General features: G+C 42.2%; 1 protein-coding gene across 1 annotated transcript; it reads left to right on the forward strand.

Annotated features, from left to right (window-relative positions):
• Positions 1–103: 103 nt before the first annotated feature.
• On the forward strand, positions 104–19,249 carry AP1M1 (adaptor related protein complex 1 subunit mu 1). The gene is made up of 12 exons (XM_070748503.1): positions 104–385; positions 2,218–2,374; positions 3,449–3,516; positions 3,694–3,824; positions 4,002–4,149; positions 5,369–5,495; positions 6,872–7,014; positions 8,418–8,489; positions 13,968–14,126; positions 14,462–14,587; positions 14,757–14,832; positions 17,134–19,249. The coding sequence occupies exons 1-12, from the start codon at positions 344–346 to the stop codon at positions 17,154–17,156; spliced, it is 1,272 nt and encodes a 423-aa protein (XP_070604604.1). The 5' UTR covers positions 104–343; the 3' UTR covers positions 17,157–19,249.
• The last annotated feature ends 1,160 nt before the right edge of the window (positions 19,250–20,409 follow it).

The following is a 20,409-nucleotide window of genomic DNA, read 5'->3' on the forward strand; positions in this document are numbered from 1 at the left end:
AGACTTGACTTACAGCGGCAGTCTGCCATTGGCTAATGTGTCCTCACGAGCCGGCGGGCTCTAGCATTGGCTGCGATGGGTTTACGTTCATTATCATAGAGTTAGATCTTGTAGGCAGGGAATTTCGGCGGTATAAGCATTCTGAGTCAATGTTAGAGTTCTATGTTGGCTATATGCCGCTCTAGGCACTACGTGTCCTCTATCTTCAGGCATTGTAATTTTATAACGGAAGTGCAAGTCGAACGGATGTGAGCTCGCGAGGCTTTTGGGCGTACCGAGAATCGCTGGTTTCTGGGGGCGCCGGGTCTTCTCGTGTGCGGGCTGGTGGTGGAAGACCGCGGCCATGTCGGCCAGCGCCGTCTATGTATTGGATCTCAAGGGCAAGGTGCGTGGAGAGGGATGGGCCTTCCGCGAAACCTCCAGCTGCAGGGGCAGTCTACCAGCTGTAAAGTGTAAATAAACGCTTTCAGGGAGGTAGCTGCTTTATTCTGCGATTTAAAAAAAAAAAACAGAAGGGGATTATAAATAGGAAAGGTTAAGCATGGTGTTAAATTTTTGCTTTGCTAGAAATGTGGAACAGTAATTCTGATTAGAATATTTCCTGAATAGAATATTATTCTATTCAGAATATAGAATAATATAGAATATAGAATAATATAATATGGAATAATATAGATATTGTTATTCTAAAGTAAATCTGATTAGAATACTGTATTCTCTGAATTAGAATATTCCCTGAATAGAATATTATTCTATTCAGAATGTAGAATATAGAATAATATAGAATAATAGAATATAGAATAATATATACTGCTCAAAAAAAATAAAGTGGACAGGTAAACAACACAATATATCTCCAAGTAAACCAAACTTCTGTGAAATCAAACTTAGGAAGTCCACTTAGGAAGCAACACTGACAATCCATTTCACATGCTGTTGTGCACATTCAACTTTGCACAGAACAAAGTATTCAATGAGAATAATTCATTCATTCACATCTAGGATATGTTCTTTGAGTGTTCCCTTAATTTTTTTGAGCAGTATAGAATATTATTCTGTTGTTATAAAGTAATTCTGATTAGAATATTCCCTGAATAGAATATTATTCTATATTCTATTATTCTATATTATTCTATGTTCTATTATTCTATATTCTGAATGGAATATTTTTCTATTCAGAATATAGAATAATATAGACTATTACAGTATTATAAAGTAATTCTGATTGGAATATTCCCTGAATAGAATAGAATAGTGATGGCGAACCTATGGCATGAGTGCCACAGGTGGCACGCGGAACCATATCTGTTGGCACGTAAGCTGATTTTTGGCTCGCACAGAGGCTCTGGGAGGGCATTTATGGCTTCCAGAGAGTCTGGGGGGATGGAAGAGGGCTTTTTTACCCTCCCCCAGATTTAGGGAAGCTTTTGGAGCCTAGGGAGGGCGAAACACAAGCCTACTGGCCCCATCAGAAGTTGGGAAACAGGCCGTTTGCGGCCTCCAGAGGGCCTCTGGAAGTTGAGGGAAGCTCTTTTTTGCCCTCCCCAGGCATTGAATTATGCGTGTGGGCACTTGTGCATGTACGATAGCACACGCACACGCTCTTTCGGCATCGAAGGAAAAAAAGGTTCACCATCACTGGAATAGAATATTCCCTGAATAGAATAGAATTCCCTGTATAGAATATTCAGGGAAGGACTTAAACAGGGAGCAATGCCAGAAAATCACCATATGTTCAAATTTCTTTGTTCTGTTCTCCCCCTCACTAAGTCCCTTAATGCACTCCAGCATTGAATGTCAGGAACCATGGATCCTCTCTACTATTGAGAGAAGGAAGAAAGGGGAAATAAGCCACAAGTTGAATCCGTTTAATATTATTCTTTTTTATGTAATTATATCTTGCTCTCCTGTAAAAGAGAATTGCTGGGAGGGACAGTATCTGTTTCTCCTGCCTTGGGATTACATTTAGATTTATATCGCTAGTGGCCTAATTAAATGAGCTTCTAGCTGTTACACTTCCTATTTGAAACCAATTGCAAGAAGCCAGTTGCTATTTAAAGTTAGAGGATTGTTTAGTATCAAGAATCAATGAGGTTCTGGTACTGTAGCTTGTTAACTGAAAAGTAATTTCTTTTATACCACATGCAAACTTGTCTGAGGCAACTTTCATAAATTTTACTGTTTCAAAAACTGCTAATAATGTCCCTACTGTTTTAGGTTCTTATCTGTAGAAATTACCGTGGAGATGTGGATATGTCAGAAGTAGAGCATTTTATGCCTATACTTATGGAGAAGGAAGAAGAAGGGACGCTCTCACCTATTCTGGCTCATGGAGGTGTTCGCTTCATGTGGATTAAACACAACAATTTATATTGTATCTTTTGCCAAAATAAGGGTTAACGTGCTGACGCCTTGATCTAGGACTCCAGATACTGAAGGAATCTCTTTAGCCAAACTTTTCACTTCAGATTTAATTGGGGGGGGGGGGGAGATCAATTTAATAGCTAAATTAGTCAAAAGAAAGGCGATTAATTTCCCTTGTTATTCACATGCTAATCTGTACTTTGTTCTCATAAACCTTTTACTTGTTATTTGTTATTTATCTCTAAAAATATTTTCAGGCTTAAAAAGTACTTGTGGAAGTTAGATGATATTAGAGAGCAACTAATCAGATCTGAATTCACTACATGTGGTCAGGAAAAAATAATTACATTAACCTTTAAAGTTCAGAATTGGAAGAGACTTCAAAAATGATCTAATCTAAACCCTGCTCGGTCAGAAAATTCCCTATTGCTGCATCTTGGTAGATTGTCATGCATTTACTTCTAGTGAAACGAAGTTGACTGCTTTCTATTGTTGACCATTTCATGCTATAAAGATAATATGACAAGCTGTTCTGAAGATCTACCTTCAGTAAGCTCTAACTTTCCAATAGCCAGACAAATATAAATGAGAAGCATAGAAGCAGGAAATTCATATTAATGTCAATTTTTTCTTACTTGAATTCATTAGTACTGACCCTCTCCTTTAAAAATACATTTTCCTATATATGTGCGTATGTGTGTGTGTGTGTTTTCATAGTTATAGTTATATATATATTTGCCTTTCTTTAGACTCATTTCAATGTATTAATATCTATTAAAATACAGAGCCTGGAATTGGATATAGTATTGGTCCATCCAAAAGAATAACCTGTTTTCTTTAATCTAAAGACAATGCTTTTGTTGATTTTGCCTAGAAAGACATTATTTTAGTGAAGTTTTGAATAATTGCATTTCTGGTTTTCTAAAGTTAGGATATGTATTATAATTTATATATATATATATATATAAGTTAATGGTTTGCAGGAAATTAAGTAGGATGTTCATTGAAAAAGAAGCTAGTAAAATTTAAAATATACAATCTTGGAAATACAAATATCTATAAGCTCCTAAATATACTATCCCAGTGGTTGCCACTTCAAAGAAGAATGCCTGTGTATCTCTCGTGTTCTCATTTCTATACAAGGTAGTTCAGGTGAGTGTGGCATTGATTATATTATGATTCAGATTCTGAGATTTCATTTGGGGTTTATTTTCTAGAGAGAAGTAATTGTGAATATATCAACAACTTTTATTTTAAAAATAATTGGATAATGAGCTTGGAATTTTACCATATAGGCATATTGCATTTGTTTTTAACTTTTTATTTCAGGTCTTTTCTGAATATTTCAAGGAACTGGAAGAAGAGAGCATTCGGGATAATTTTGTGATTATTTATGAACTGCTAGATGAGTTGATGGACTTTGGATATCCTCAAACCACAGATAGTAAAATTTTACAAGAGTAAGATTGTGGCTTGGAGCTAAAAGACTCACATTTTCTGTATATTTAACAATCCCAATTCGGGCTGGCTAAAACTGTCCTTTATTTAGTTGGTATAATCCTAATTTTTTAAAAAAATCTCTAGGGCTAAAATATGCAGATACTCGCATTTTGAACATCTTGCCTGTGTTGATATAGATATATAACACAAGAAGGCCACAAGCTGGAAACTGGAGCTCCACGTCCTCCTGCCACTGTTACAAATGCCGTGTCTTGGCGTTCTGAAGGAATCAAGTACCGAAAGAATGAAGTCTTCCTGGATGTCATAGAATCTGTTAATCTTTTGGTATGTCTATGGTTACAAATCATCAAATGGATTGTGTGTGACAGAGAGGGGGGGGAGAGGGAGAGAGAGAGGCAGGGAGAGAGAGAAAATGAACTGTTTGAAAATGGGAGCATCTTCAAAATAGCCACTCTAGATCATATGATCCAGACAGATTTATTATTCTACTGCTGTTTTGGCCTTGTCAGCAGCTTTTCAAGACCTTTGGAATTTCTTTTCCCAGCCCAGAACCACTCAGTGTTTAAACAAGAGCTGATTTATAATCACTGTACTGGAGTTCAAATTTCAGAAAGGTTCAGCAAAATTCTTTGAGTCTCTTTAATTTTAATAATTATGTATTGTAGGGTGAAACTGAAAAGTTGTAAGATTTCACTGTATCACAGAATCTTAGGAATATAGACACTCAAAAGTTGATTCAAGTTCATTTTATTTGCTTGTTAACAGATCTTAATAAAAAAAAATAACTTGAATCATTTTTTGAGCCTCTAAATAACTGAGATAGGATTAACAGCCAATAATCCACCCTGCCTTGCTTAGGTACAACCAGTAAAAATGATTTTACTCCATCCAGGCAATTTGTCCCTTTATCTAAACTTTTACTGTCTAGGAGCACAGAGGCTCAAGTGGTTAGGACGTTGGTTTGGAAGTAAGCAAGCTTACATGTGAGACCTGTTCAAACCCGTGTGCTGCCATGGGGCGGGTTGAGCTCTCGTCCTTCATTCCAGCACCTGCTGGGACATGAAAGGCACTGCCAATTGGACGTCCTCTGGACAACAGTGATGTCACTGGTTAATCCTTTCAACCCAGAAGCACCACAGTGCTTCTTATATAAGCGTAGTGCAAACATTTACTGCAAAGTGTCTACTTTTTGTGTTCCTCCATGAGGATGTAGAAAACAAACCCGCTCCATCATTGGAGTAAGAGTGCTACTGCTTCTGATCACTTTTAGGAGAAGGAGCTGTTTGAAGAAGCACTCCAACACCTCCAGCAATGGTGGATTTGTCCTTTGCTAGAAGCATTTAGGGTGAAAACTCGTCACTTATGGTCAACTGAGACTATTAGATCCATTTCATGTGTACCATTGCAAAACCCAGATGTCCTGCATTCTGCACTTAGGCTGCATTTATTATACTTATCACGGAATTTCATCTTGTTAGTTTTGCCTCTGGGTTTCTCGGTGTTTTGAAATGTGGACACACCCCTCCCCACTCTTCAATTTCAGGTTAGTGCCAATGGGAATGTTCTGCGCAGTGAAATAGTTGGATCCATCAAAATGAGGGTTTTCTTGTCTGGAATGCCAGAGCTTCGCCTTGGCCTGAATGACAAAGTCCTCTTTGATAATACTGGCCGTGAGTATGACTACCTTTTCTGGCTCACCTGCTTGCCTCTCTTCTTCCTTGTCTTTGAAGCCTAATTTGAAAGAATTGTACATGTACAATTGTACATTGAAGTCACTCTAAGATTTGTGGACTTCAACTCCCAGAATTCTCCAGCCGGCACAGCTGGCTGGAGAATTCTGAGTATTGAAGTCCACAAGTCTTAAGTTGCCAAGTTTGAAGATCTCTAACATAAATGCTTGAAGATGTTGCAAGGCTTAAGGCATCCATCTGGCCCTTTAAACTTTTCTTTTTAAAGTGCTGAATTGTGAATGTGCTTGTGCCATGGATTGCTGGGAGGGTGACTGGAAGCTGCAGATAGGGTGCTACAGAGCTGCAGGTGGACTGCTAACCCATCATATTAAAAAACAATGTCATTGCTAGAGTCACTGAACTAGAAAGGACCTTATGAAATCATCTCTTTGAACTCCACAATACTAATTGGAATTGTCCCAGAAACATTTTGTATTAACCAATTTAATTCTGTCCTGCCAGTTTCTTCATTATGAAACTTAGATGATCTCAAAGTTTGCAGTGTCGTGACCTCTTGAAATGATAAATTAATGTGTGAGTAAAACAAAACAAAGCTGCTGTGGTTTTGGTTTTGACATACTATTAAACGAGCCATTCCACCAAACCAGCCTGGGGGGCCTTTTCTCTGCTTTGCCTGGTGAAATCCCCTGAGGATAATGCCAAGCACAACAGTGAGTTTTCACACCACTCCTTCTTTGCTTGCTCAGCAAAACTACCGCCATCCTCTAATAGCAATAGACTTAGATTTATATACCAGTTCACAGTGCTTTACAGCTTCCTCGAAGCAGTTTACAGAGTAGGCATATTGCCCCCAACAATCTGTGTCCTCATTTTACCAACCTTGGAAGAATGGAAGGTAAGCCAAACTGCTCTCCGGTACTACATTCTAACCACTGTACCACCATGGCTCCAAAGTTGATCATGACTAACCAGTGGCTCATCAGTCCCAATATGAGAACCCCTGGCTTAGAGGGGCAGGCTTAGGGGCAATGAGCATAAATTCTGCCCTTTACCAGGATGTATCTGTCTTCTGCATCTGGCTTATACCAGGGTACTTCTCTGCATCTGGTTTATGCAATGGCTCTCTTTTTATAGCAGGGAATTGATTGCTGTTCTTTAGGTGAGGGTGAGGTCTCCAAACTTGGCTTGGTTTCAAGTTTGAGCTGGCAGAGGAATTCTGGGAGTTGAAGTCCAGGTTTGGAGACTCCTGCTTTAGGAATTTGGCCTAGAGGGTAATCTCAGCACAGACTTCTATAGCTTCCCTTTGTTACAGTTACATTTTCCAAGCCCGGGCTTTTTCTTCTATCTCCTGACAGGCGGCAAGAGCAAATCTGTGGAGCTAGAAGATGTGAAATTCCACCAGTGTGTTCGTCTGTCTCGTTTTGAAAATGATAGGACGATTTCATTTATCCCACCCGATGGGGAATTTGAGCTCATGTCTTATCGCCTTAATACCCATGTATGTGTGTTTTAAATTTTGGGTTGCAAATCGAATCATTTCTCTACCTACCCCACCCACCTTTTTGTGGAGGGGCGGGCCTTCTTTCTTTTGAAAAGTATGTGACAGGGTGGATTTGATTTAAATCAGTTTGATTTAAATCATGATTTAAATCACTAGTAAAAAGGCTTGATTTAAACCAACTTGATTTAAATTAAAATATTTAAAGAGCAACTGTCACATATCCTGCAGCGGCTCCTCCGGTGGCTCACAGTTGACTCATCAACAGTCCCAATAATGCAGAATATAGAGCCTCATGCTACATACCGAAGTTCCATTTAAGGCTGAATGAACTAAATTGTTAGCTAGAGGTATAACAAGCAGGAAGAGGGAGATTATGATCCCGCTATATAGAGTGCTGGTGAGACCACATTTGGAATACTGTGTTCAGTTCTGGAGACCTCACCTACAAAAAGATATTGACAAAATTGAACGGGTCCAAAGATGGGCTACAAGAATGGTGGAAGGTCTTAAGCATAAAACGTATCAGGAAAGACTTAATGAACTCAATCTGTATAGTCTGGAGGACAGAAGGAAAAGGGGGGACATGATTGAAACATTTAAATATGTTAAAGGGTTAAATAAGGTCCAGGAGGGAAGTGTTTTTAATAGGAAAGTGAACAGAAGAACAGGGGGACACAATCTGAAGTTAGTTGGGGGAAAGATCAAAAGCAACATGAGAAAATATTATTTTACTGAAAGAGTAGTAGATCCTTGGAATAAACTTCCAGCAGATGTGGTAGATAAATCCACAGTAACTGAATTTAAACATGCCTGGGATAAACATATATCCATCCTAAGATAAAATACAGAAAATAGTATAAGGGCAGACTAGATGGACCATGAGATCTTTTTCTGCTGTCAGACTTCTATGTTTATATGTTAATATATATTAAGTACAAAACTATCTTTAGATTGATTTTAAACTCCAAAAGCATTTCATAAAAATAAATTTGATAAAAAACCAAAAAAAATCCGATTTAAACTTTTTTTTAAATGATTTTTTAAATTTTTTTTTAAAAAAACCATCGATTTTTATCCACCCTGGTTCATGGACTTTAACTCTCCATTTAGACCAGGACTGATGATATCTGACATACATAGTGGATGAAATGGGTGGAATCAATCAATTGCTGCATCTTAGATTGCTGCTGTATATAATAGTAATGTAAGAGATCCTGGAAAGAAAGGGCTGCAGCATTGGGTGGCTTTGGAGAAGTTGCACTGTGGTTTCAGTTGCCACAGGTGTTCCTTGGCCCTCTGTAGGGGGCTTCCCTTTGCTCTAGAAATGAAGGAGAAACTGATGAATCCTCTGGCATTTGGGGAGCCAGTGATGCGATAGCCGTTTACCTTGTCATCTGCAGGTAAAGCCTCTAATCTGGATTGAATCAGTTATAGAGAAGCATTCCCACAGCCGCATAGAGTACATGATCAAGGTGAGTGGAATCCAGAAGACACTCTTGCCCCTTTGTGGTACATTGTGCGAAGCAATTCAGTCCCCAAACGTACTAGAGCAGTGGATCTCAACCTTTCTTATGCCACGGCCCCTTAATCCAGTTCCTCATGTTGTGGTGATCCCCAACCATGTCAACACAATTCTCCCAACAGAGCGTTAAGCTGATTGGCAGGAAGGCCAGAGGGACACCCCCACTGAAAATGCCTGATTGGTATATATGCACCCACTATTAATCAATCAGCATTTTACACACAATTACATTAAAAAATCCTAGAATTAAATCTAACAAACTTCATTATAATAGGTGATTTCAATGCGATACACAACAAAACCAAAGACCATAAGAGTAGCAAATAACACTGTTCTCGAAAAATCCTCCCATCTACATTTGACCATCTAACATACGAATTTGCCCTTAAAGATATATGGAGAACACACCACCCGGAAAATACACAATATACTTTTTTCTCATACCCACACAAATCCTGGTCGCGCATAGATATGGCTTGGTCCAATTCTTATATTACAGTGATCCCTCGGTTAGCGCGGGGGTTACGTTCCAAGACCTCCCGCGCTAACCGATTTCCGCGTTATACTGGATGCGGAAGTAAAAACACCATCTGCGCATGTGCGCCATTTTTTTCATGGCCGCACATGCGCAGATGGTGGAGTTTGCGTGTGGGCGGCGGGGAAGACCAAGGGAAGGTTCCTTCAGCCGCCCAACAGCTGATCTGCTCCGCAGCGCGGAAGCAACGAGGAGCCGAAGATGGGGTTTCCCCGTTGCCGCGCTGCGGAGCGGATCAGGTGTTGGGCGGCTGAAGGAACCTTTCCTTGGTCTTCCCGCCAGATCGCTTGCCGCTTGCCAGTCCACGCCCCCCTGGATGAGCGGCCCCGCATGGCCCCAGCGCCGGACTCTGTTGCCGAACGCCGAAACCGGAAGGGGCGAGGTGGGGGGGGGAGAACGGGAGGCTCAGCATTCCGTCAGTCGCAGCGCTGGCTGTCAACTTTTCTTTTTAGCACTGGGGAGGCAAGTCAGCTCCTGCCCAGTTTTAAAAAGAAAAGTTGACAGCCAGCGCTGCGGCTGACGGAATGCTGAGCTTCCCGTTCTCTCTCCGCCCCCTCGCCCCTTCGCCCCCCTTTGTTCCTAGGAGAAGTGCTGGTGAGGAGCAGAAGGTCTGTCTTGCCTCAATCCCCAGCACTTCTCCTAGGAACACAGGGAGGCGAAGGGGCGAGGGGGGGGGGAGAGAAAACGGGAGGCTCAGCATTCCGTCAGTCGCAGCGCTGGCTGTCAACTTTTCTTTTTAGCACTGGGGAGGCAAGTCAGCTCCTGCCCAGTTTTAAAAAGAAAAGTTGACAGCCAGCGATTGTTCCGCTGCCGCCAGCATGGCCTGGCTGGCAGCGGAAGATGTAACGGAGCCCACGGGGGATTCGCCTTCCTCCCACCCGCAGCCGAGACTGATCGTGGGCTCCTTCGCAACCTCGGAGAGCTTCCAGGGCATGAAAGCTCACGAAAACCAGGAAGCTCTCCGAGGTTGCGAAGGAGCCCACGATCAGTCGGCTGCGGGCGGGAGGAAAGCGAATGCCACGGGGCTGGGCTCGGCTCCCCCCTCGGCTCCCCCCCTTACCAGCCCCGCCGCGGAAGGCTCCATTCTGTTCCCTGCCGGCCCGATTGAGCGGCCGGCGGTCTCCATTCAGGGAACAGAATGGAACCTTCCGCGGCGGGGCTGGTAAGGGGGGGAGCCGAGGGGGGAGCCGAGCCCAGCCCCGTGGCATTCGCTTTCCTCCCGCCCGCAGTTGACGTCCACCCCCTCCTCGGTGTCCCTGGCACCCAGCGCCCCCACGCCGCCTCCACCTCCCGGTAATGCGCCCGACCTCTGCCTCTCTCTTTCTCTCTCATATACCACGCCGGCAACAGGGAGAGAAAGAGAGAGAGAACTAGCGTGGACTTATTTTTTATTTTTTAATATTTTATTTTTTTAATTAATATTTTTTTTAAAACCGCGTTGCAGCGTTTCGCGCTAATCGAGACCGTGCTAATCGAGGGATCACTGTATAAACCAAACAAGAGAAATAAAAATCTTACCTGCCACATGGGCCGATCATAATCCCATACTCTTAACTCTCAATAACCAAGACTCCATAACATACAAAAGAAAATGTCTGATTGGTCAGATTGTAAAAATATATTCCAAGGCGCCAAAATAGAAGCTTTACTTCTGAACATCATGGGAAATTTGTCTTTTCCCATGGACTTAGGTAACCCCTGTGAAACGGTTCTTTGACCCCCCAAAGGGGTCTCGACCAGTGTTCCCTCTAATATTTTTTCAGTGTGGGTGGAAAAGTTTAATGTCCAAACGGCCCATTTTCATGCCTGGGCGTCGATTGGTTAGAAACAAAAGGGGGTCACGTGACCTCAGGACACACAGCAACGGTCATAAATATGAAACAGCAGCCAAGTTTTGATCCTGCAATCATCGGGCTGCTGCAAAGTTCATAAGTATGAAAAGGCTGCACAAGTCACTTTTTTCAGGGCCGTTGCGACTTTGAACGGTCAGTAAATGAACCATTGTAAGACGAGGACAACCTGCCTTCCCCCCTAGATGTTTTCTGTGGAGCTTCAAAATGGACTCCTGATCTGCTTCTAAAAGAGGGCACTGGTCAGACATATAATCCTCGACTTCTGTTCTGACCCCAATGGAGGCCAACGTTTCTATCTCCTGAGTAAAACGGTTATTAAGTGAATTCTGCCTCACTTTACCACCTTTCTTGCCACAGTCGTTAAGTGAATCCCTGCAGTTGCTTGTCAGAAGATCCCAAAAGATGTTCACATACCCCTGGGACATTGCCACCATCAAGTATCCAAAGTTTGATCCAATAACCCCTTTATTTTTCTAACAAAGTCCTTCCTTTCTAGAAGGAAGAATAGAAAGAATAAAATGGAAAAGGGGATTAAAAGGGGATACAAAAAAATAAAAAAGAAAAGGGTTTGGTTCAAAGTTCTGCTCAGATGAAAGAAATTGGAGTTTGAGAAGGGTTGATTAAGCTTGGAGTATTGTTTTGTTGGCTCTTTTTTAACTTTAATTATTTTTTCTATTTAGTTATATGAATTTAGGAATTACTGATCTGTTTTAATAAAGTTAGAAGTATTGATTATAATAAGATATGCAGTAGGTGATACTGATTTGGATTAATGCATAAATGGAATTGAATTTAGAATTGTAGGGGAGATTAATGATATTAATTATTTTTAATTGATTGAAAATAGAGAATACTTAGTTTCCCCCCCCTTTTTTTTTCTTTTCTCAAAGTCACTGAAATTTAAGATTAATAATTAAGTAAGAAATGTATCAGTATCAATTGGCTAAATGTTAGATGGACTGAAATAATTTGGGATTAGGAAAATGTGCTATTTAGAGGGGGAGGAAGAAGTCTGAAATTCCTATATGTTTTTAATTTTCGTTTGTTAACATCTGATTGGCTATACAAAGTTTTCTTGGCTTATAAAAAAATGTATATAAAAAGAAGGAAGCACTTTGGCATAATGGTTAATAAGTTAGAAATATAATTGGTGTACTTTTTGAAGGAACATTAAGGAGAGAATTTAATTAAAAGAAAAGTATGTACCTGGATGACAGAATTTTTTTTGATGATACTAACAAAATACCACATTTTATTCATGGAAAATTAGATTGTACACTGTATTGTTTGAATGTATGTTGAGAGAAAATTTTAAAAAAAAATTACACCCCCCCCCCATCGGGCTAGCAGCAGCCCAGCAGATCCCCCCCCCCCATGAATGGCGATCAGTGGGCCGGCGGATCCGCACCCCATGGATGGACATTGGCGGGCCGGCAGATCCCCCCATGGATGGACATCGGGCTGGCGACGGGTCAGTGGATCCGCCCACCCCACAAATGGCGATCGGCGGGCTGGCGGATCCTCCCCCCACGGACGGACATTGGCGGGCCTGCGGATCCACCCCCCACGGACAGACATCAGCAGACCGTCGGATGGCCCCCGCACGGACGGACATCGGGCTGGTGGCAGGCCGGCGGATCGACCCCCCCCCCCCCCCCCATGAACGGCGATCGGCAGGCCAGCAGATCCACCCCTCGCAGACGGACATTGGGCTGGCAGATCCGCCCCCCCAACCCCGCGGACGGACATCGGGCTGGTGACGGGCCAGCAGATCCCACACAGACGGAAATGGCTATTGGCAGGCTGGCGGATCCTCCCCCCAAAGACTGACATTGGCGGGTTGGCGGATCTGCCCCCACCCCAACCCCACGGATGGACATCAGGCTGGCGGCGTTCCTGCAGATCCACCCCCCTATGGACGGACATCGGCGGGCCGGCAGATCGCCCTCGCACGGATGGTCATTGGGCTGGCGGCAGGCCGGTGGATCCGTCCCCCCATGAATGGCGATCGTCGGGCTGGTGGATCCGCCCCTCCACGGACAGACATTGGTGGCCAGCGGATCCCCCCCACCCCACCCCCACAGATGGCCATCGGGCTGGTGGCGGTCCAGCGGATCCACCTTCCCCCCCCCCCACGGATGGACATCGGCTGGCCGGTGTATCGGTCCCCCACCCCCGTGGACAGCCATCAGGCTGCTGCCGGTTTGGTAGATCCGCCCTCTCCCCACGGACAGACATCGGCAGGCCGGCGGATCCGCCCCCCACCCCCATGGACAGCCATCAGTAAGGGCTTACTTAGCCTAGCCAGAAGGAGAAAGGATTAAAGGGGTGGGAAGGAAAGCAGGCCTGCAATTGGCCACTTTCCCGCCTTTCCGCCTTTACTGGGAAAGAATTTAAAATCTCAGCAACAGTTCTAATTGCCAATTTTAGCATAGAGGTCGGACCTCTGTGTTAGAATTGCAATCTTCTGCGCTGAGATTTTAAATCTCCTGCGCTACAGCGCACAACTCAGCTTAGGGGGAACAGTGGTCTCGACCCTCAGGTTGAGAACCACTGCTCTAGAGAAAAGGTGGCAGGCTTTTAAAGTACCTTGGAATACAGGTCTACACAGGCAGTAAATATCTCAAAACAATTTCAAAGGACTTCAATGTCCATTCCTTGCTCTCTTTCTCCACTGAACATATAATGTTGAAAATACCTGATTGTTAAAAAAAGGTGAGGAAACATGGGCTGCGTGTGGCCCTGGAGCACACTTTGCACTATTAAATTACGATGGTGCATTTTAAAAAAAGAAATAGAACAGGCACAACATTTCTAACTTTGCTTTTTTGGTTGGAAAAAAGGCCAGAAAAAGATCAGTACTTAGCCAGTAAAAGAACGGCCATTTTATTCAAACTAAGCACAACTTATCCTAAGCTAGGCCTTTGAAACGGTACTTGTGGAAAGAAAGGCACTAGGAAAAAAAATAGAAATTATACTTTGCAAATTGCTCAGCTTATTTGGGATTGTACTTTCTATAGCCATTTTTAAATCTTTTTAGGCCAAAAGTCAGTTCAAGCGCAGATCTACAGCCAATAACGTGGAGATTCACATTCCTGTTCCCAATGACGCTGATTCGCCGAAGTTCAAAACCACAGTTGGGAATGTCAAGTGGGTTCCTGAGAGCAGTGCCATTGTGTGGTCCATCAAGTCTTTTCCAGTAAGCTCATTGATTATGAACATCTTTGGGAGGAAGGCCAACTATATAATTTTTTTTTAAAAGCTGCATGCATTTTATTTCTAATGGAACTTTGTGTAGAACGGTTCGTATTCTGTAGCTGCCTAATTGATCAGAGCAAGTTTTATTAGCTCATTTCACAAGAACTTTGCCCAGCAAAGTCTATGGTTCTCTTCCATTGATCCCATGGAATTCTTTTCTATCATGCTGGATAGAATTGCACAGATTTTGTGGAACGGGTGGTTTTTCTTCAGTTCTTTGGCGCGAGAAGCCCTGTGAGGTGGGATAAAATGAAATTCGACTCTGCTAACTTACAGGGAGGGAAGGAGTACTTGATGAGGGCTCATTTTGGGCTCCCAAGTGTGGAAGCTGAGGACAAAGAAGGGAAACCTCCCATCAGTGTGAAGTTTGAAATCCCATATTTCACCACGTCTGGAATTCAGGTAAGGAGGTTATCCTTGTGGGGTCCCTTGCCAGCCTATATGGGATTTCAGTGATCTTGTCCATTGACCTTCATGCTGTTGGTTCTTTATCTGTCCCACCCCTGTGAATCTGGAAAGCAAATGGACTTCTTCAGACAGAGGCTGAAAGTTTACTTATATTCCTTTCCAGGTTCGTTATTTAAAAATAATTGAGAAGAGTGGCTACCAGGCATTGCCTTGGGTCCGCTACATTACCCAGAATGGAGGTATGTGAAAAGATACTTTACAGCCACAAAATGAGGCTGGTAGATCAGTTGGTTTACCTGGTTGGTCTCACATGGTGTATGGATGGTTTTCATGTGCTTGCAGTAAGAATGAGGTCTAGGTGGGGCTGAATTTGTTTAACCCTGCTGTTCTGTTCGCCGCGGACTAGAAAATGTTGATTTTAGCTACTGTAAGTGCTTTTTGTTTGAATACCTATTGCATTGGTATACTAATTTGAACATTCCTGATCATAAACAAATGAAAAATGAAATGAAAAAAATTAATGTTTATTTATTTATTTTGCTCAGAAAAGGGTCTCCCCCATCCCCAGCTGTGTGCAATTATTTTCAATTTATACTGTATATAGATTAGGCTGCAAGTTCCAAATTTTTTGAATACCTTTGGCATTGGTATAGTAATGTAAACATTCCTGATCATAAACAAATGAAAAATGAAATTTTAAAAAATTAATGTTTATTTATTTCTTTTACTCAGAAAAGGGCCTGCCCCCCCCCCTCCAGCTAGGTGCAATTATTTTCACTTTATATATAGATTAGGCTGCAAGTTCCAAATTACATCCTTGTTTTTAGAATAGATTTCTTGCATATGACTAATTGTTTGGTTATCATGTTCCTCTTCATATTCCATATTTTTCATTTCATTTTTCATTGGCCCGAAACAGAACAGCAGGGTTAAATAATCAAGAGCTCCTATCACGTGTTTCTCCTGGGATAAGGAATAGGACTATTTATTCAAGCCAGAAGCTTCACAATTAAATTTAGGCACAGTGTACAAGCTAAAAATTAAAATAGAAAATAGAAGATTAAAATATATATGTTAAAATTATACCAATCTTACCACAAAAGTAGCAACATTAATTGTGCAATTAATTAAGGGATGGGATGATTAATACTGTATAGTTGAGCATGATTTTAGAATTCGATGGTCCTACGTCAGTGATGGCCAACCTATGGCATGGGTGCCACAGGTGGCACGAGGAGCCGTATCTGCTGGCACACGAGCCGTTGCCCTAACTCAGCTCCAACGTGTTTATGTGTGCCGGCCATCTGATTTTTTGGCTTGCACAGAGGCTCTGGGAGGATAATTTTGGCTTCCAGAGAACCCCTGGGGAGATGGGGGAAGCTGTTTTCACCTTCCCCAGACATTGGATTATGGCTGTGGGCACTTGTGCATGTACAATAGCACAGGCCCACACTTTTTTGGCACCCAAGGAAAAAAAGGTTCGCCATCACTGTCCTATGTAAAAACCATGGGGAAATAGTAAAGTCGGGGTGGAATGACGATTAGAATCTTGGAGGAGCCCATTTTCAATTTCTTGATCAGGGTATCCATGGGGGTGGGGTGGGGTAGTGGCTTTGGACTAGTCACTTTTTCCGAGTCTATCCTAATAGTTGCTGTTGTAAAGATAAAATGAGAGGCAGTTTTTCACATGCCTCTTTCATTTCCATAGAAAAAAGCCTGGAAGCTTGGTAAGTGTTTTCACCTTCCCCAGGCATTGAAGTGTTTGGAAACTTCAGATCGTGCAGAATGCAGCTGCGAGAGCAATCATGGGCTTTTCCAAATATGCCCATGTTACACCAACACTCCGCAGTCTGCATTGGTTGCCGATCAGTTTCCGGTCACAATTCAAAGTGTTGGTTATGACCTATAAAGCCCTTCATGGCACCGGACCAGATTATCTCCGGGACCGCCTTCTGCTGCACGAATCCCAGCGACCAGTTAGGTCCCACAGAGTGGGTCTTCTCCGGGTCCCGTCAACTAAACAATGCTGCTTGGCGGGACCCAGGGGAAGAGCCTTCTCTGTGGCGGCCCCGGCCCTCTGGAACCAACTCCCCCCAGAGATTAGAATTGCCCCCACCACCCTTGCCTTTCGTAAGCTACTTAAAACCCACCTCTGCCGCCAGGCATGGGGGAATTGAGATACCCTTTCCCCCTAGGCCTTTACAATTTTATGCATGGTATGTCTGTATGTCTGTTTGGTTTTTATTATAATGGGTTTTTAATTGTTTTTAGTATTGGACTATTATTATATGCTGTCTTATTATTGCTGTTAGCCACCCCGAGTCTCTGCAGAGGGGCGGCATACAAATCAAATAAATAAATAAATTAAATTAAATTAATAAATTAATTAAATAAAATGATTGATAGATAGATAGATAGATAGATAGATAGATAGATAGATAGATAGATAGATAGATAGATAGATAGATAGAGGAAGGGCTCTATGTATAGCTTTGTAGCTCCTCATCACCTATTTTATTAAACTTTCTTTTCCCTCCTAGATTATCAGCTTCGAACACAATAATGTCGACTCAGCTACAGCGGCCAAGAAAGTAATCAGTATCCCTGGTCAGAAACATGTTTGGTGCTTGAAGGTGTGGGCCAAGGTTGTCTTGCTGGCTGGAAGTGGAATCAGGCTGTCTCCCCATATCCAGCTAAACTTGGACCAGTGTTTAGTGCAGACCTCATGAATGTTTTTTTTTTCTTGTACGCCCCATTCAGTGTTGTTTTTTGTTAGGAGTAGCTGTTGCCTTGAAACAAAGCCAAGAGCCAATCTTGGGACAACTTGGCTGGTCTTATTTCTTTGCTTCAGAAATTGGGGACAATTGGTCTCCTTTTCTGAAGTTTTCCGAGTATTAGCTGAGCTCCTCTTGCCAACCAATTTGCCTGCTGATGCGTCTTAATGCTAGTTAAACTCTGGAGACATCTTGAAATCAGTTTTGTTTGCACCGCTGGGTTGTTTTTGCAAATTAGTTATTTACAACCAACTCCCCAGATGCAGAGTTTACAGCATGCAAAGTCATTTGCTCGATGGCGTTCTGTTTAAGAAAGAGCTTGAAGTTGGAGTTCTTAACGTGTGGGTGGGGAGCTCAAAATGGATGCCTGACTCCCCCTCCACTTCTGAACCATTTAGCCGAAAAGAATGTCCTATCCATATATCTTTTTCAAGCAGCGACTGAGATGACCAACAAGCAACTGAAGTCTCTCTGGAATTTGTAAGAGGATCTGCTTCTCCGTAAAGAAAAATCAACCTGTATATAAAAAACTTGCTTTGCCACTGAGAAAGCTTCTAGGTTTTGGGGTGGGTGGGTGTTTTTTTGTCTTTGTCTTCATTCCTTGGACACTTTCTGTGCATAGAGAGCCATGCTTGGGAAGCATTCTGCCAGACCCTTGCTTATCTTTCAAGTGACACAGTTATTTGGGTGCTGGTGATTGTGAGAACGAGGCCATAATCACGGTAGCTTCCGTAATAACTCCCAAGATGGTAAAACAGACGCAGAGTGTCTAGTGAGTGTCTAGCCCCTTTGGGGTAAGTTAGGACTCGAATTCCCAGAACTGCCACTTACCTATCTTGCCCCTCGCAGTTCCAGCGCTGCCTTTCTCAATTAACTCCAACCACATATCAGGAAAGGCTGCTCTAGTAGAACAAGCAAGTTCCTCTCCCAAATGGCTTTAGGTCAAATATTTTTCTGCCTCCTCACTGCTCCCTTTAGAGCTATCCATCTTTGAGTTCTGTTCAGTGGCAGTTGGTCACTTCTGATAGAACACAAAACATTACATATGCTCTTTAGCCACATATCTCTATTCACAATTTGGCCCTTTTTTTTCTTCTTCTTCTAAAGAGTTGTGGGGTTCATGTTCATGATATACTTGCAAATATTACATTTCAATACTTGATTTTTACAAAGTGGATTGGGAGAAGCCATCAACGTGAAGTTGGGAACGTGATGCCCTAGGCAACTTTGCATCCAGACCTGTCAGTTTCTGGAAAAACAGCCCTAACCCATTACTTGTAACTGTAAAAAAAAAAAAATCACTTGGTAGTTGAACAGATGTAACTGTAATGGATTGATGGTATGCTTTAACCATTCATAGGTATATTTTCACCCATATTGCACTTAAAAGGGCCATGTTTGTAATGGGGCAGTCCTGGAGTTGCTAAATTACAATTTCCAGCAGTCTTAGTGGAAATAATCACGAGCAATTGTTATGCTATAGCTTGCAGTTTTTACCAGAATGAGGAAAGCATTATCCCAGTGCAAAAATCACAAATGTGGATATTGAGGTTATTGTGTGTGAGGTCATGAAGCTCACAGAAAAGGCATACAGCTTGCATTGTGATGCCATAGCACTTCTCTCATTAGTCTTATCCATCCGCAAATGCTACTGCCAAGAAGGTTGGAAACTGGAATTCAGCACTCTGGAAGGCCACCGAATCCCTGAGGAATACACAAGATAACGATTGGCCAAGGACAGATGGGCTCACTTGCCAAAGTTAGATCTAAGACCACTGCTGTTATTTAACCAGTTCCCCCAGAAATGTCAATATCATGCCTTTAACCAAGGCATTGTATCTGTTGTCTAAAAGTCTGTTTAAAATAAAAGAAATGGCCAGAATTTTAGAGAGTCTTGGTTTTCTTTTGCACGGATTTAGGTTTGGCATTTTCTGGTGGGAATGAGAAATTAAGATGAGAAGGTGCATGTTTATCCCATCCTTGTTCCAAGGAACTGAGCAACATGGATGGAAGCAGAAACATAGAAGATTGACAGCAGAAAAAGACTTCATGGTCCATCTAGTCTTGCCCTTATACTATTTCCTGTATTTTATCTTAGGATGGATATATGTTCATCCAAGGCATGTTTAAATTCAGTTACTGTGGATTTACCAACAACATCTGGTGGAAGTTTGTTCCAAGCATCTACCACTCTTTCAATAAAATAATATTTTTTCACGTTGCTTCTGATCTTTCCCCCAACTAACCTCAGATTGTGCCCCCTTGTTTTTGTGTTCACTTTCCTATTAAAAACACTTACTTCCTGAACCTTATTTAATCCTTTAACATATTTAAATGTTTCGATCATGTCCCTCCTTTCCCTTCTATCCTCCAAACTATACAGATTAAGTTCATGAAGTCTTTCCTGATAGGTTTTATGCTTAAGATCTTCCACCATTTTTGTAGCCCGTCTTTGGACCTATTCAATTTTATCAATATCTTTTTGTAGGTGAGGTCTCCAGAACTGAACACAGTATTCCAAATGTGGTCTCATTTCCCCCCCCACCATTATTCCCCCCCCCCACACACACCACTTTTTAACAATTTCATGTGCTAAAGCAAGCCAGGAAGAAGATAGTGTGAAACCACCTGTATTGTCTCCAGGGAAACAGAACAATGTGCTCAAATTGGTGGGCCACTGTGTGGCAGAATGCTGGATTCGGTGGGCTTTGTATGTTCTTATGTCACCAGGAGGTGAGGTAGTGATTACTCTTGTCACCAAGATGTTTTATAGCTGTGTGTGGAGTGTTGTACAGTGTTCCCTCGGTTTTCGCGGGTTCGAACTTCGCGAAGTCTATACCACGGTTTTTCAAAAATATTAATTTAAAAATACTTTGCGGGTTTTTTCCCTATACCACGGTTTTTCCTTCCCCGATGACGTCATATGTCATCGCCAAACTTTCATCCAACTTTAATAAATATTTTTTTTTAATAAACTTTAATAAATAAACATGGTGAGTAATGATCTAAATGATTGCTAAGGGAATGGGAAATTGCACTTTA

This window comes from Erythrolamprus reginae, chromosome 1, assembly GCF_031021105.1.
Source record: "Erythrolamprus reginae isolate rEryReg1 chromosome 1, rEryReg1.hap1, whole genome shotgun sequence".
In the NCBI taxonomy this organism is placed as follows: Eukaryota; Metazoa; Chordata; class Lepidosauria; order Squamata; family Dipsadidae; genus Erythrolamprus; species Erythrolamprus reginae.